The 18176-nt window shown below is 40.3% G+C and overlaps 1 protein-coding gene across 3 annotated transcripts in view; it reads right to left on the bottom strand.

Moving 5' to 3' along the window:
- LOC150091694 (very long chain fatty acid elongase 7-like) overlaps nucleotides 1-18176 on the bottom strand; it is a 111435-nt gene that overhangs the window by 56716 nt on the left and 36543 nt on the right. The window contains exons 8-9 of one of the 3 annotated variants that reach the window (XM_090376450.1): nucleotides 17865-17936; nucleotides 11336-11451 (exon numbers count right to left, since the gene is read on the bottom strand). In XM_090376450.1, the coding sequence (XP_090232576.1) occupies nucleotides 11407-11451; nucleotides 17865-17936 (117 nt within the window). In that variant the 3' untranslated portion in view covers nucleotides 11336-11406. Of the gene's footprint in view, nucleotides 1-11335; nucleotides 11452-16084; nucleotides 17937-18176 lie in introns of those variants that run through there. The other 2 variants (XM_090376446.1, XM_090376438.1) reach the window with 2 other exon arrangements.

Genomic DNA, 18176 nt, shown 5'->3' with positions numbered 1-18176 from the left:
GTGCGAATAGCGCTACAGTAAAATCAGACTCAGGTAATTTAACATACTTTTTAAGGACTGCTTTGTAAAGACTATATATTCCCAAGTTCTCAAGGTAGATTTGGGCTTATGCCTGGGAGCTTCCCTGAATAAGAACACACTGGCACACACACACGAGAGTTTAATGTTTGTCAGAGCATATAATTATATGTAAATATATCTTGTATATAAATCATGTATATACTTTTATGTACATAATGTTGAGACTATATTGTGTGTAATTAATAAATGAATGAAAATGAAGGCAAGGATGAAGTTTTCAAGTTCCTCCCCATTTCGAGTGACCGTACGATCAGGTGTTTGACTATGCCACAGGGGGGAGCGACAATTCGCGTCCATGGCTATGAGTAGCTTACCCGCTGGGAGAAGGTCAAGTGCTGATTATATTATGGCGATCGCAATTGAGATGTCTTCACCAGGTCTGCTATAGAGTGAGAGCAGATGTAAGGATCCCATGGCAGTAAGAACTTGAGCACAGGCACTAAAGGATGTACAAAGTGGAGCTACTTTAGTTACAGAGATTTCAGTGTTACTGACTAGGATTGCGGCCCGTGGTGCATCTGTAGTACCTTGAATGATTTTGTATGAAGCTGGATAACCTGTGACCTTACCCTTTAGGCATAAGGCTCCTGGAGCATAATTATGTCAATATTTTCTTCCTCTGTTTTTAATTTAATTTGTTCAACCACTGCTCTGGCATGCTGTGCATTAATCTGCAAGAAATTCAGCTTCTTCTGTGTTGGTGGTAGGGTGGACCGTCTATCCATAATTGGTTCTATCTTGGTATATTCCCTTAAATTTTATATATACAGGGCAGTTTGCATCCCTGACGGAGTGCAGGTGGGGTATTTTAGACCGTTTGCAGTTTGCACAAGCTGCTGGTTCCTCCCTTTTAGGGCAGTCTTTGAACTCATGTCCCTGCTGGGTACAGTGACCACACGTTGGGACCCGTTGGTTGCAGGTGTGCGATGTGTGCCCAAATTGCAGACACCTGAAACATTTGGGAACCGGAACGTTCTCCTTGAATCTGTGGCTTCCCCATCCGATGTAGATTCTCTCGTGTTGGCTAATAACCTCTGGGGGAAAGTTCGACTACCCAGTTTACTGTAGCAGCTGACTTAGACTTCGTGATATGTTTTGGTATAATGTCAGCATCAACGTCGTCCTCTGCTGTATGCGCGCTAAGTTTTTTGTAGTATATTTCCTCCTTTAGCTCTTGAGGAGTAGTACTCTTGTAGAGTAGTATTGGAGATTTCTGAACTCTTTAGTATAGTGAGTGCCTCCTCCCTAGTATCCGTTTCAATGATAACACCAGGCATCCTGGTTTTTCTTATGCTTTTGATCTTTAGGGTTTTCATGCGCTCCTTGAGATTGCTAGTTAAGACATCCTTAACTGCGTTGCTAGTTGTTAGTTGCGTATCCTGTGTGGGTTTCACCAGGATAACGTGCGATTTAGCTGTTCTTTTGTCAGATTTCCTGATAGTATTTTTTTGCACAGGGACCTCTTCGTTGAGCGATGAAGTGCCATTCCTCAACGCCTCGGCAAAAGAACGGGGGCGTTGTAGCATTTTGTTTTCCCGTTCTTGTGTGAGTAGGTCTAATTTGGCCGACATTTTCTCGTTATCTGTATGCAGATGGTAAACAATGCCCTCCATTTTCGACCATATTCTAAAAATGCCTGTGCGAGTGACAGCAGTGATTCTGTTGGTCTTCTTGGCCATATATTTCTCATGGATGTCGCGCAGTTTTAAGAATTGGTCAATTGGTCAATTGTAGTGGTTCTTCCTTGTCATCAGTGTTATCTGTATCCGATCCGCTGGATGTATCCCTACCTGAGTCCCCAGGTATATCCCTTAAATGGGGGGACTCTGTGCCAGATCTATGTCTTGTCCTTCTAGCTTTCCGCGTGCTTTTTTGCCTCTTTAGTTCTCTCATAGCTTCATCGTTCTCATGAAGGAAATTAGCATTTCTAGTGCGTCTGCCAGCGTCTGCGCGGTCTCTGTTCATATATTCAACGTCGGAATCTGACATGGCTTTAGTTCAGCGCAAAATTCCAGAAAAAAGGGCAAGATCCGTTGCACAACACCTTTCATCCTGGACAGTTAGAGAAAGCTGGACCACTTCGGACCACCGTGTAATAACTTTCCAAATGCACCGATCAGTAAGCCGACAACCAGTTATAAGGCAAACTCTACATAGATTTGCAATTGACAAGGCAAACTGGCAGGAAATTAAGGATTCACTCATCATGGCCGCCCACTCTCTCAATACAGTTAGACTGGACGCGGACCAGCACCAAAAGGCAATTGTAAGCCTTATCACTGAAAGCTCAATTAACTCTATTAAAAGGAAGAAACCTTCTCTTGGAGCCGTACCTTGATGGTGCCCAGAGCTCCAACAACTGCAACGGGAGGTTTACACCTGACGGAAATATTTTCAACGCGCAAGATGGACATGGCCGGAAGCGGAAGTACAGTATCTCAAGTAGCAGTACCGAACGGCAAGAAATGAATACACAGCCCTGATTAAACAAAGGAAGAAGCGCTTCTGGGAGCACCTAGGCTCCACAGTTGGAAATTCTGCTCCATGGGGAGTGGTCTATAGAGTAATCACAAGCAAACTCCCCAGGGGAGAAGTCATCCCAGCCACCAAGACGCTACAAGGCACGTATACAAAGACATGGTCCGAATCTGTAAATAACATCCTTGACGCCATGTTCCATCAACACACGCCACCAAGCACCCCAGAGCAAATACAACTATGTGAGGAAAACAGCACATACACCACGGCCCAAGTCGAAGACAGCTTCACTAATGAAGAACTGGACACCGCTGCAGCAAAAATAAAAAACAAGAAATCTCCAGGAGAAGATATGCTTGAGCCCGAGATCGTAAAGAAGGCTGTTGAAACCATCCCAAATGAGATCTTAAACCAATTCAACCATTGCCTTGAAACAGGCCATTTCCCAGCAGTATGGAGAACTGCAAAATTAAGTCTTATTCTCAAGAATCCGACGAAACTACAAGACCTTCTGGAGTCATACCGGCCCATCGATCTTCTATACATACTAAGCAAACTCCTAGAACATCTTCTAAGCAATAGAATAGAAATTCATTACTCCAAGGCTGGCCTTTACTCTGAAAACCAATACGGCCTTAAAAGGGGATGCTCCTCGGTGGACGCCTTAGAAAATATCGTCAAAGCAGCTACCACTACCAGCCATAAATATTTCCTTGTCATTTCAGTGGATTTTGCCGGGGCCTTTGACTCCCTCTGGTGTCCAAGCGTCCTCGGTAGACTCCGAAAAGCAAAACTACCGGATAATTTGTAAAAGTGTATAAAAACCTATCTCGCAAACAGAACAGTAACCGTCAGTGCTCCGTACTGTTCAGTCTATAGAGGATGCCCACAAGGCTCAGTACTTGGCCCACTTCTCTGGAACGTGGTGCTCGACACCTTTCTAAACCTCGATGTAAAATCACAGGCCTTGGTGATGTGAAATCACAGGCCTACGCGGATGATCTGATCCTGATGCTGGCGGCAGACTAAAGAGCTCAAATAGAGATCTCTGCAAACCGTGGTATAAATATCCTACAAGACAGGACCACCCAAAACCACTTAAAGATATCCCCAACAAAAACCTGCTCCATCCTACTTAAAGGTTCTCTCAATATCAGAAGGCCTCCCCATATAAAGATTCAGGAAACAACAATTAAGCTTTCCACCGAACTTAAATATCTTGGTATTCTGCTGGATAAAAATCTATCATTCACACCCCATCTTACTTACTTCCGAAGCAAAATCAAAAAATACTCCGCACTAATAGCTAGAGTCACTCTTCGCTACTGGGGGCTTAAGAAGAGGACCATAGCCCTCTTCTATAAGGCAGTCTTCTTACCAACAATAACATACGCATCAGGAGTCTGGTTCCACAAAGCGGTAACAGCAGTAAACAAAAGGAAGTTAGAGACAATTCAACGTTCAGTTCTACTGACAATCACGAGAGCCTGCTGTACTGTAAGCACCCGCGCCCTCCAGGTCCTCTTGGGCGCTCTCCCCCTGGGCCTGTAGATCGTCTGCTGTGGGTTGCTTTATCAACTATCCAAAGGCAGAGCAATCACCTGCATAGAATACACAACTGATCCGGCGAACGATCGTAATCTCGATAAAAAACGCCTTCTCACCCACCTACAGCAGGCCTGGAAATCCCGCTGGACGACTTCGACAAAAGGGGAAGTCACCCGAAGATTCATACCGGATAATCAACTAGTGTTTCCCAAAAAGCCCAAACTGGTTTTCACCGGGACTGCTGACATCTTACCTACTCACGGGACACGGCGCAATAAGAGCAAAACTCTCCAGTTCGGTTTGAGTGACACCCCTCTCTGCCACTGTGGACAAAAAATTATTATTATTTTAGGGTTGCCCGTAATTAAATACATTAACCCGTATTTGTGTCTGTAAATTGCATGTGTTCTATGGTCAATTTGCCTGTTTTTCTGGACGAATAAACCCCAGTTACTGGGGAGAAAAACCTTGCTATCTACGCCTGAGACCGACTATCTCAGCCACGGAGTGAAAAAAGCCCATTAAAGTTCCTCGCGTCATCGACGGGATTCGAACCCAGGCCTTTTCCACCCGGTGTGGGGAGGGCCACTGTGGACAGCCAGAGACGTGGGAGCACCTCATGTACCACTGCCAACTATACGAAGACCTCCGCTGCCTCTTAATAACCAGAATACGTTTCTCGCCAATAAACCAAGAACAATATCTCCTGGAGAGCGAGGACAACTATAAAGCCTTAACGCAGTTTGCGCAGGATCTTTTTACTAGAAGAAGAACATGCCCACAACCTTAGCAGGAATTTTCCTACAAACCAACCACTCGTCATCCAGAATAAAGATCCTTAGATGTGTGAACCAAACAAAAACCTAACAGCTACAATCTGAAGAACAACTAATCATTAGCTTAACCTGGATCTGACTACTGGCTTAAACTGGAGTCATTATCTGGACTTGACCACTCACACGGACGGGACAACATGTCCCAGGAATGGCATACGAAGACCCGACAAAGACATTGTGCAGTTTGCTGCCGAAACATCATTAGGCGATCTGAACCGGGTACCCTCACTCGGTTCACTTTCCATCCCTTCCCTTGGCAGGGGGGATGGTTACTCTGTACCCTCCCCGTGCCATCCCCTATCTTCACCTGATGAGGCATGGGCCTGCCCCACCGACGTTTGGGGTTATTTTCACTATTGACCCCATATTTCTGTCTTTCACCCCCCAGTCTTCTTTCTCCCTTCCCTCTCTAGCTATCTTGCGACTAGCGTTTGACCCTTGTCAAAACTACACAAGCCCCACACTAAAAAAAAAAAGAAAAAAAAAAAAAAACCGCATAATTTATATCTCTTTCGGCCTGACCCAATTTCTAGTGTTTCTCCCCCACACTTTTTTTTCCTAGGTCTTTGCCACTGAAATCTCAGGAAATTAGGTGGCAGGACCTGCCAGAGTAAATAGTAAATCTCTAAAATACTGGTGTACCTAGTCTGCTTCCACGAGGTTTATTGTGGGCAACGGTGGGTCTCATTTGAGACCCAACGGCTAAAAGACCAGATGAACAACGGTACAAAACTTTACACACCACGATATTCATACACTTTTAAACCTCTGGCCTCTACAGTGTTCTGTATCACACCACAAGGTATACTATGCGGAGATATATAGTGTGTTTAGGGTCTAACGGCACCAGGGGGAAACCCCTGGTGCCGTTAGACCCTAAACACACTATACACTATACAACTCCTAGAGTTGTACCTTGAGAACTGGAATCACTTGGTCTAAGACTGCCCAGAATACGAAGATCTCAGAGGCATCCTGATCACAAAGATACACTACCTTCCGAAAGGACTGGAATCCCACTTCATTGACACAGAAGAGGAATACAGAGCACTTTCTCAATATGCGCAGGACCTCTTCGAGAGGAGAAAACTGCTAATTACCATAAATCGTGTCTGACGAAAGACCACCACAAGTTAAACTGTACAAGACCATAAAATACTATCCAATGGAGTTACTACAGAGAAAAACCCTGAGACAAGATAGTGAAAAACACAAGGACACAAAAAACCCCATGAGCGACTGAACTGAAATCGACTCGACATTGAAGAAAAGAGACTTAACGCAGCACAGCTGCCAAACGCCATTTGGCGACTTGAAGAGGGCACCCTAGCCTCCTTCATCTTTAATACCCCTATCCCCGGTGGGGCGGAGGAGACGGTCTTACTGTCTCCTCCCCTCCTCGCTGTTCTCACTTTCCCTTCTGGTGGGGCATGGGCATGCCCCACTGTTACTCAGGATTGCCTCCTCTCTCGACTGCATAATTCTGTCTTTTCTCACCCTAGGCTTCAGTCTCCCCACCCACTCTACCTGCACATACGCAAGCGAATGCCCTACACGTCGGAATTGATTTAATCATCTCCAAATTACGTTTTTCGCCCATACAATCGGCCTTTCAAAAATTTAGCGTTATTCCTAATCGAATTTACCAAAAATAAATATGTATATATATATATATATTTTTTTTTTCAGGTCCTAGCCGCCGAAATCTCAGGAAATTAAGCGGCAGGACCTGCCAGAGTAAATCTTAGTCTACTGGTGTTTCCTGGTCTGCCTCCAAGCGGCAAAAGTGGGGCAACGTTGGGCCTCAGTAGGGGTCCAGCGGCTAAACGACCAGATGAACAACGGTACATGACACTGCAAATATACAATATCCACACACTTTTAAATCTCTGACATTTACCAGCGAACTGGTTCACCCACAGTGAAACCTCTGGTGCCGTTTGACCCTAAACACACTTTATACTTTACAAATCCTAGAAGTTCCTCCCCGATGTACAGAAAATATACCCAGAGTATCCGGCATGGATTTGCCCTGGATTGTACAGCACGTATCTCCTAACATGACACGGCGCGATCCGCCACAAATTACACCTTCTCGGACTCACGAGACCTGCAGACGGGTTTCGTGAGGCTTCTATATGGTGTTTTCACTGTGATTTCCCTTCCAGAGAGGTAGGACTTCATGATATTATATAGGTATGGATGCCTGTCTGAGTCTTGCGAGGATGCTTAGCCACGAGATTGTGTCGAACGCTCCCGCAAAGTCAATAGATATCACTAAGAAGTATTTCTTCTCGCACGTCAGCACAGCATTAGTGCGGCTTTTGAGGGCCTCGATTGTCAAGGTTCCAGGTTTGAAGCCATATTGATTCGGGCTTGCTAACCCAGCTGCATCGTAATGCATCTGTATTCTTTTGTCGTAGCATTCTCTCCAGAAGCTTGCTGGCCACCGTCAGAAGGGAAATTGGCCGGTAGAACTCATGTTTTTTCCGGGGGTTTTGTGGGATTTTTTAAGATTAATTTTACATTAGCAGTCTTCCACTCTTGGGGAAAGGTGCCTGTTTAGAGGAATCTGTTGAATACGTATAGGAGGAGTTTTGCTGCTATCTCTACCACCCTTCTCACGATTTCGGGGTCGAGAAGGTAAAGTCCTGGACATTTCTTATTCTTCATTTGTGCTGATGCCATTTGGAGTTCTTCTTCTGTAAAGGGCGACTCCAGTTGTACCGGGGGTATTGCTCATTTGCCTGGAGTATCATAATCTGCTGGAGAGTGTATGGTGTGACTAGTTCTTGGAAGACTGCATTCAAGATGTTATTGAATGAGTCATCCCACGTTGCGACTAATTAAACAACGATGACCTGCCATTCTGAGTACTGGAGATATGACTGTCTCACTGAGCAAGCTAAAAAACTGGAATGATGTGGTTGCAGCCCGTGTTTTATAGGCATGAATAATTCGAATAATGTGCGATTCTGTAAGGTGGTAAATCGTTTTCTATTGGATACTCAGAATTTGCATGCCAGGTTGCATATTAAGCAAATATTCGGCTTTGGCGACACTGTTCAAAACAAAATATTCATGAAAAATATTTTGTTCTGTTAATTTTTTCGAGCAGTGTATTTCATAGTGCTGGCAACTTGGGCTTACACCTTCTCTGGCTGAAGTCCAGATTGTCAGCAGCATGTTGATAAAGATATATGATATCAAAATAATTTTGATATCATATATTTGGATTTCAGGAAAGCTTTTGACACTGTTGCGCATGGAAGACTATTGACTATTGTACAAATTGGAGCAGAATGGTATTAAGGGTAAGTTGCTACAATGGATAAAAGGATGGTTAAGTGGGAAAAGACAGAGGGTGGTAATCAATGGGTGCTGCTCTTCGTGGATTAATGTTATTAGTGGAGTCCCATAGGGTTCGGTGTTAGGTCCACTGTTGTTTTGTATATTTATCAATGATATTGATGAAAGTATATCAGGATTAATGTCGAAGTTTACAGATGATATAAAGGTTGGCAAGGTTGTTAATGACAGTAATGGCAGTGTGCTACTGCAACAGGATCTAGATAAGTTGGGCAGATGGGCTAAGAAGTGGCAACTGAAGTTTAACCTTGACAAATGCAAAGTACTGCATATGGGTAGAAGTAACTGCAGTGAAACGTACCAACTGTGTGGTACTACACTTAAGGTGGTAGAAAATGAAAAAGACCTGGGAGTAATTGTGCAGTCAGATATGAAGTTTTCTGAGCAATGCAGACAGGCTGCCAGGGCAGGTCAGGGGGTTTTGTCAATGATATATAGGAATTTTGCTAGCAGGGAGAAGGAGGTGATTGTCCATCTGTATAAGGCAATGGTCAGGCCACGCCTTGAGTACTGCGTACAGGTCTGGAGGCCTCATTTTAGGAAGGATGTAGATTTACTTGAGCGTGTACAGAGAAGGGCAACAAGATTGGTGAGGGGAATGAAGGGATCCTCTTACCAAGAGAGGCTTAAGTTCTGCAAATTGCAGTGGCTGGAGACTAGGCACCTGCGCTTTGATCTGATTGAGGTGTATAAGGCCTTGAACGGGTTGAGCTAGCTCAATGCTGATGGGATTCTTCCTCTTGTTCAGATTAGGAACCTAAGGGGGCATAAATTCAAATTAAGAAAAGACAGATGTAGAATAGATGTGCGGAAATTTGCCTTTAGCCAGCGGGTGGTTAATTGCTGGAACAAACTTCCATCTGTCGTTGTGGAAGTTGACAGACGACATTTGGAGGGAATCGTGTGATTTTTTTTTTTTTTTTTTTTGGCTGATGCTGCATAAACTCAAACACTTGCTTTCTTGCACCAAATGCCACTACTACTACTACGTTCACCGAGTTCATTACCAACGTGTCTCAGGTTAGTTATCTGGAGAAAAATTCGAAATGGAAATGAAGGACTAAGAAACGGTGCTTTCGATAGTTTTGTAAAAAAAAATATTGTTGTTAGTAATAGAAACAATATTAGCAAGGTCAAATGATTCCAGGACGCGGACTTTCTTAAGGACAGTCAAAATAAATAAAAAAATAATAAATAGATAAAAAAAAGAAAGAAACGTACACACACTTTCTAGAAGGATTTGCATTCTTCCAGATCAAAAGGTTTTAACCCCCCCCCCACCACATTTGTGTCACTTTGAAGCTAAATAGCGTCTTTCTTTTAAAAAAAGTTTAGGAAACTCGAGAGACAAATTTCACTTCAAATACAATTCCTATTTAAATACGATATTTGAAAGAGCGAATTTCGAACGACCCTCTCCAATATGGAGTTTCTAGTTATGCACAGGCATAGTTTATGGTGCATTTTGAAACATGGAAACAACTGTTATTGCAATTGTGCGTGATTACGTGTTTGAAAAATTTTTCGTAATATGAATAACCGAAGATGATCACTTTGATTATCAGTCCATTTACGAACAAGGTTATGCAGTCCATCTTTTCTCTCTTTGCTTCCATGAAATTCTCCATTTGAATTTTCCAAATTGGCAGAGAGGAGAAGGTTATCTATTGCTATGGAAGGCATAACTTCACGGACTTAAGATCATTTGAATCTTTTCTCTGGTATTTCGTAATAATAAAGTTTATTAGCCACCGTTCTAAGAAATTTTCTCTAATTTGTGAAGAACCTGGGTTGGTTGATTCTTCACAAATTAGTAAAAGTTCTACTACACTTGTTCTATTTAGAACAAATGTGGTAGGACATTGCCTTTCATTGGGATATATGCCACATGAATCCATGTAATTGCATTGAATTGTGAAGAACTCTAATGGCATAATACCATAGATTATTTTGCAGTGCACAAAAATTAAAATAAAATAAAAGTTACGATGATGGGCTTTCCTCGTCGGGTTTATATGAAATAACGTCTAGAATCTTACCGATAGGTATCGGCAAGATGCCCATCTTACCACAGCGACAAGGCCTGTGGACAGAGTATTTTATCTTGGAAAACCTTCTGAAGTATCTTCAGAAGGTTTATTCCTTTATTCAGAAGGAGATGGCTCCATTTATTTTTGGAACTATTAACTTCTGTATGTCATTCTTATTTTAATTATTACCATAGCTGGTAGTGACCTAACATCACAAGCTTGGGTCCTCGTGCAGTTATGGAGGAGTAATTCCTTTTTCTCCGTCTACACTTAACACAAGGCCATTATGGAATGCGAGACAACGCCTACATTACTGGATTAAATGCAGTTGAGTGTATTTATTATTGCTTGTGGCCTTCCATTGTATCCCCTTGGTTGCTGATATCTCAATCAGTGAGAATATTCATATTTGGTGATTGTTGGTGTATTTTTCTGATGTGAAAGTTATACTTTGATTATGCAAAAATTATATAAAGTAAGATATATACACAGGAAGGAAAATCAGGGAAATGGCTGATATGAAAGTTGTAGTAGTTCTTGTAATGGCTGTATGATATACTCATGAACATGCAATGCTGATTTGTTTTGTTTCTTGCATGCAGTACTGTGAAGAAAAGACCACAAAAGCTGATGTTTATTTAGAGAGATGATATAAAAAGGTACACATGAAGAGAATGACGGAAGAGAATGTGTTGTTTGTGTTGATAGCTCAATTGATAATGATAGCTCAATTCCGCCATGGTTCTCTGTGATGATATACAGAACTCTTCTGGCCACTTTGCCACCAGTAAAGTGATCACCTGGAAAGCTTGCGCAGTGCCTGTCTACTCCACGAGGAGGTATGCCACAACTAAGCGCAAAAAAGGGTGGACCTTAGGCACTAAAATCATTGTCCTCCCTAAAGGCCGAAATCCCACACCAACTGGAGGTAATGCAATGTATTAAATGTAGAAATAATCTTTCTTGTATAACTTCTTGTAACGTGAATACAAAGTCTAGTAAATTTTTATTAAATAACTCCTCCGTAATTTCTTCCATTGAAAACGATTTTGGAATGTCATATATTAGCACTGATGGATTTGACCTTTTGAGAACTTCACAGGAAATACCTGCAGAAGAGAAGCATTAAAGTTCGCTATATTTACCAAATCAGAGTTATTCATAATCTCAAGCATAATTCCCTTGTTACGCGTGGATCGCATTCCTAAAGTCAATTTTTTGAATTCATTTGCAATCAAATTTTTAACTTTTATAGCACGAATTATTAACACATTCTGTAGTCTTTATATCTGTACAGGGTTTCTCTGGAATGGGAGAGCCATCATGAATTGTTTGTTGAGTAGGAACAGATGGAATTGAGCTTCTGCAGACAGCTTCAGCAAAAGAACGAACAGTGCCAGCTAGGGCTTAATTTTAGCTCTAGTTTTAACTTTATCAAGAGCAGCCCTAGTTTCTCATTATCTATGATAAGTGCTGTTATAATGATTTCTAAACTGGACCATTTGTCCAAAATAAAATTGCCACAAGCTTTGCTATTAGCGTCAACAATTAAGGTGGTTCATAATATACCTCCTAATGTTGGAATTTGCTTGAAGAGTTGATGAGTATTGCTAGAATTCATTGGGATCTATATTTACAATACTGCTCGTTTTATTTACGTTTTGTGACAACTCTGGAATATAATTTGGCGCAGGTGGGCTAGACGTAAGACCTGGGTCAGAGTTCTGAGTTTCTCTAGAGTTCTTTGTTAATCCGACATCTTGAGACAAGAGATTTTCGTTCAAATCAATCAAGGGTACACAAGGATTCTATAAATTTAAGTTATTTACACCGGTGATGATCTTACCACTTAGTGGAGGAAATTCCTCCAAGTTTGGAGGAATTTTCATCCAACAGTTATACATAAGGTAAAAAAAAGGTAAACTACAGCCATTATCAATCCACTGCAGGACGGAATCCTCCTCAATTTGCCACGCTGGTCCACTGCGGGTTGGCAGATCCGCCGTATTTAGCAGTTAGGGGTTCGAACCTCTACTCAAAGAGCGTGTGCTACATTCAATTTATTTCCCTAAAATAAAGTAACTTGATATTTTCTTCTTGTTGTAGTTCACAACCCATTCTCTTTCTTGAAAGTTCAGGATATATTAAGCGATAAGCAGTCGGTTCTTACCGCTGGACCGTGCGAAAAATCTAAATTTTCTTCTACACTTTAGGCATTCTAGCTGTCGAAGAAGGGCAGTTAGAGAGTCCATGGTGGTAGTAGCCCTTCTGACTGATCACCTGCGGCCTTTGTCCTTCAGCAGGCAAGAACAGAACAGCACGGCACGTAGAATCGTAGTAAGTTTCTTATTTTATTGTCCGGTGTGGAGAGGAAATGCGTTTTTTCAGCTTATTTGCACTCTAATGAACTGATAGATGGTTAAATTAATAAAATTGAAAGTATAATGTAGACTTGTGAGTTTTGAGAGCTATGGATTTCAATTTTTGCTCTATATTATGGAATAATAGGGAGTTGGGAGATAAAGATTAAAAATTTAGTGAATTCATTGGTAATCAAAGTGGATGTCTGTCTATTTAAAGTGATATTCATGGAGAGTTTAATACAGACTTGACGTTGATGATTTGTTCTTGTCTTGATTTGTTCAATTTTGTAAAAAAAAAATGAAATGTTATTGATACATTGATCATGGCTTCCATGATTCAATGGACTACTTCTGGCCACCGATGATTTCTGAGTTTGTCGATGAAATTCAAGAAAATAGAATCTTTTCGTTGGAAAACTTTCCTTTTAATTTGCAATGTAGAAATGTTTTCCAATATATTATTCCAAAATAAGTATGCGTCGTGGATAGATCTGATCGAAGAACAGTGGATAATATTGGTTATCCTGTTCTGAATAAGTCGAATAAGAATACTGTTTACTATAAATACTATTCTGGATAAAATTCCATCCGTTGAGAGGAATTATATCGTTATTCAGATGGTTTGCAGTGCTTAAGAGCCTGTCCACGAGCACCTGCTGGCGCTAGTGGAGGAAAAATAAAGGAAACAGATTTAAGGAAAAGAGTAATGAGTTTATGATGATTATTTATGGATTGCGTAGAAGGAATAGGTTGGATATATTGTATTCTAAGCGAGCTGTTATGTTAGTATAGAGAAGGCTTTCGTAAAATAGACATCCTACAGTAAGATTTCGTAGAAGGCCAATTCCTTATGTTGAATTTGATAAATATTCAAATGTGTTTATTAATGAGACACTGACATTCTTAGGTCGTGTGAAATATCTGAAACAGAAAAATAAATCAGACTTTTTAAGTTGAATACGATTGTCAAGGTCTACTGGAGAATTAAAGGAATGTCTGTAGGTTTGTTGCTGTCAGAAACTTTGATACCATAGCTTCCTGCGAAGCAGAACTTGGGGGAAAATAAAATGTGATAGTGTTTTTGCATACTTTGTTAGCTGCGTGCTATACCGTTTCTATTGATGCACTTCAAATATTAGCAGGCAGATTACCTTCTTAATTATACTTTGCCTTGAAACTTTAAGTTATAGGAAAATTAAGTAAGAGTACAATATCTTAGGAGTGTCATCTTTAACAAATGGATAAGCTGTTGGTGAAGATTTTGAATAAATTGCCACAAGGAACTTTTTTTTTAAGTATTTAGGTGTAGTTGTTTCGGACCCCAGAGTTCTACCCATTAGCGGCTTTTATACTTCTTGTGGAGAGGCTTGCACCAAATCCGGTCATGTGCGTGAAGTATTTTGTGTGTAAATTTTGTGCTTTGTTCAGATGTGTGAACAGAGAAAACAAACACGCGCCTGGCATCTCACCAAAAACCCCATCCTGGTATCAGGATCAGCAAACAAAGAAAGCTCGTCAGGAACATTCCTGTCTACTTTGAGGAAAGACTCCAAAGATCATGGACCAAATTTCACCCCATCACATTCTATTAATAGGACAAGATTCAGTATTAACAAATATATACACTATGCACAATCATTAGCAAGTCCAAGTTGAATTTAACAGTTCACCAAAGACAAGTCCAAAAGAAAAATCCACTGGAACAGCTTTCCCAAGGATCAAAAAAGAAGCATCATCAGAGGCAATAGAAATTCAAAAGTAGTTCTAATTTATAACAAAACATTGTTACCATCCTACAGAAGTAGTCACTGTGAGAAGTACAAGTTAGAAGTAACTTTTCAGTACACCAACCATGAGGTGCAAAGAGTCACAAGAACAACAGTCTATCTTGAGTTAACTTGCCACAAAGAACACAGAAATTCCAAGAATAGCATTCCGCATTCCAATAAAAGCGTGCAAAAATATAAGTGTAGCATGCCGCATTGCTCTGACTTTTTCCTCTTCTTTCTCCTACAGATTTTTCAACTCCCCCGGCAGAGTTCGATAGGAAATGTGTCTTTCTTGGCCTAAATTGAATTTGTAAGCCACGCACTGCACACTAGATCTATTCTGACGCGCAACTCGTTTTAACTTCTTGCGGGTGAGCTCAAGTAGTATCGGATTTCTGCCGCATTGATTCCTTTTAGAGCTGCATTTTCCTTTCGTCTTTTACTTGAGAGGATCGACTGAGAAGACTCAAGAAAGCGTACAGTATTTATCTGATGCCAAAGAACTTGTGATCCTATCATGTGACAACTTAAGTTTGCATATTGTACATTTAGTTATCTGTTGACGGCAGTTGCAAAGAAACGTCTAATTTTTGGCCATTGAGTCTAATTCTTCTTCTTCAAGTTCTGTGTTCAATTTGAACGTAGGAGACTTAATGTTTTCCAACGAACTCTGTGAATTGTTTTGTGAAGTAGTTCTTGTGTCATAATGCCCTGTCCATTGTTTGATGTTATCAAGCCACTTGTTTCTTTGTTTTCCATTTGGTCTTTTGCCCATAATGAGTCTATTTACAAACAACAAATCTCTTAAAACACTTCCCATAATGTATTACCAATCAAATAGCAAATCGGCTGCAGTTTAAAAGAGCTCAAGAAATAGACGAGTCCATTCTAGCCTTCTCGTCTTCCTATAATTATAGCTCTGACCCTTTCACCACGAAATATCTTTGGACATTATTCATTTTTTGATATTATTATGATTTCTCGCTATCGGTTCCTGAGTTCTGTCCTCGGCGAGATCAAGGTCAAGGGTATTTGATATCCTTGTGTTTTCTCGAAAGTGTTAAAATATCTTCGCTTGCTTGCCCCTCAATTTGCTAAAGAGATTTTTATCGTACTCTTCGGAATCTCTTGGTTTTTCGCTTACCAGTAGTTATCTTGCAGCATAAAGACTGAGTATCTGTCCTGACTTGATCGGGCGCATGCGAAGTCTAAAGGAATTCATTATGGGACTTGTTATAAATTATTTGGCGAACTACAGTTTTTTTTTTTTTTTTTAAATATTAGTAAATTACGAATAATGTTAAACAGAAGGATCGTAATGTAAATGAATAAGAATATACCACTCTTCCTTTGGCTAGGCGTTATAACGGGATATGCAAAGATCCATTCATATTTAACAAAACAGATATTTAATTCATTTATCCGATTATCCATAAACGTTCAGTAACACATATTCAACGATTGTTTAATGTTAACATTCAGAGAATATAACAGTCTAAAATATCATTTTAATGAACATAATACAGTCATTATACAGATTACATTATTAGTTTGAAGAGGACATTAAGTAATCAAGTTATTCACAATTATTTCTTTTTTTTTTAGGGAATATTGTCATAATTTGCAAAGCATAATATTTCTGCACTTAACCAATAACATCTCGATGATTTGTAAAACTAAAGTATTGTTAGTCAGAAGTTCTAGTAAATTATTTGTACCACGTTATTTTTTTAAATGTTAAAATTGCAACCAAATTAGAAAAAAATACATTTTAAATGATGAACGTTATTAGAACTTATGATAATTTTCTATTGCATTTTTAAATATTGAACTCTGCACTTGTGGCGAGCTAGTGAACTTGAATACTTTTAGTTGGGAAAGCTTAAGCATGACAACTAATCCCAGATTAACATACCAATCGTGTGACGATACACTCAGGGTAGTGGACAAAGAAAAATACCTGAAGATAGTTGTGCAGTCAGATATGATGTTCTCTGAGCAATGCAGACTGGTTGCCAGGCTCTTGTTGTTAGCTTTTAGGAGCATCAGCAACTATGACCATATTGTTCCATGTACACTTAGTGTAAATTGCAGTCGATTTTCTGTTTTATCGATGAAAATACAGGGTTTTCGGGAGAAAAAACCATGACATCCTCGCTTGAGACCGACTACCGTTTTGGAAAAGGCCGATAAAAATTCCACCCACCATCGACGGAACTCGAACTCAGGTTTTTTCCACCCGGTATGGGGACGGCGTTCCTACCAACTGTACCTCACTAGGACCGTTTCCAAGCCAGATCATTGGATTTTTGTCAATAACATACACGAATTTTTCTATCAGGGATAGGGAGGTGATTATTCCATTGTACAAGGCATGGCTAGGCTAAATCTTGAGTACTGTACACAGGTATGGACTCCTCATTTTAGGAAGAACATAGATCTGCTGGAAAGGGTGCAGAGAAGGGCAACGAGTGGTGAAGGAAGCGAAAGCACGGTCTTACCAAGAAAGGTCTCATTTCTGCAGCGTTTGAAGACTAGGCGAGGTGATATGATTGACATGTTTCAGGCTTTCAATGGATTGAGCAAATTCAGTGCAAATGGGAGATGGGTTTCTTCAACCTTCTCAGACTGTGCACACGAGGGAGCATAAATTCAAATTCAGAAAGAATGGCTGATTGTTTGAACAAACTTCTATTTTTTGTTGTTGTGGATGTGAGTAATTTGAATCAATTCAAGGAAGAAGTAGACAAACTATTGGAGGTGATGTGAGATATTTTTTTTTTCTTCGACCGATGCGTTATAAGCTTGATCTTGCTTTCCTGCATCATTTGTCACTATTAATACTAATACTAATAGTAACTAATGCTAATACTAATTAGCATTAGTATTAGCATTAGTATTAGCATTAGTAAAGTAATACTCTTTCAGTCCGGCAACCCAGAATGCTTGGGTTTATAAACCATGGAAAGGCGGATTAAAAGGCTTGATGAATATTGAACATAAATATAGAAAAAGAAATGTGGTAGAATAACACCATAAATGCTGTAACTGCGAATAAATTATAATTATTCATCGCTGAGTTGGTTTAAAGGTTTGTGCGCTTCATTTTGAACATTTGATAGCATCTTCATCTTTCTCCTGTAGTGTCATATGGTTCTCGTAAGTAGTGCGAGTCACGCCCCTTCTGTGAACCGTGCTATATCCATTTGCCAAATCATTTCCATTCGGAGATATAGATTTCATCTCTCTTTCATCCCAATCTGCCATGCATGCTGTAGTTGTAGACTTCGTGAGCGATGATAGTATTTCTGTGCTCAGGTACGTTTGAATATAAAAGTTTACGAAGAGCAGAAAGAAGGTTCCATCCGTCAGAACACAGATTAAGCTTACCGTAGCGGAATAACCACAGTTCTGGAACAGCAGCAGTTGAAGGTAGTACGCAGCCATGAGAAACAGCTGAACCTGAAATATGATACAGATATGAAGCCATGTTGATTTCTTAATCAAAAATAAAAGTTAGTAGTGTCTCAAATTACAAATTAGCAGTCAAATTTTATTAAAAATTCCATATGAACTGTTGTTGTTCTTGTTACTGTGAAGTTTTAAGTGCGTCGACGAATTATATCATACTACGCCATATATACATTAATTGTCTGTAAATTGCGTGTGTTCTGTGGTCGATTTGTACTTTTCTTAGACGAG

The sequence above is a fragment of the Mastigoproctus giganteus genome, chromosome 1 (assembly GCF_048544385.1).
Source record: "Mastigoproctus giganteus isolate SK-2022 chromosome 1, ASM4854438v1, whole genome shotgun sequence".
In the NCBI taxonomy this organism is placed as follows: Eukaryota; Metazoa; Arthropoda; class Arachnida; order Uropygi; family Thelyphonidae; genus Mastigoproctus; species Mastigoproctus giganteus.
This window is presented reverse-complemented; position numbering and strand designations above follow the sequence as displayed.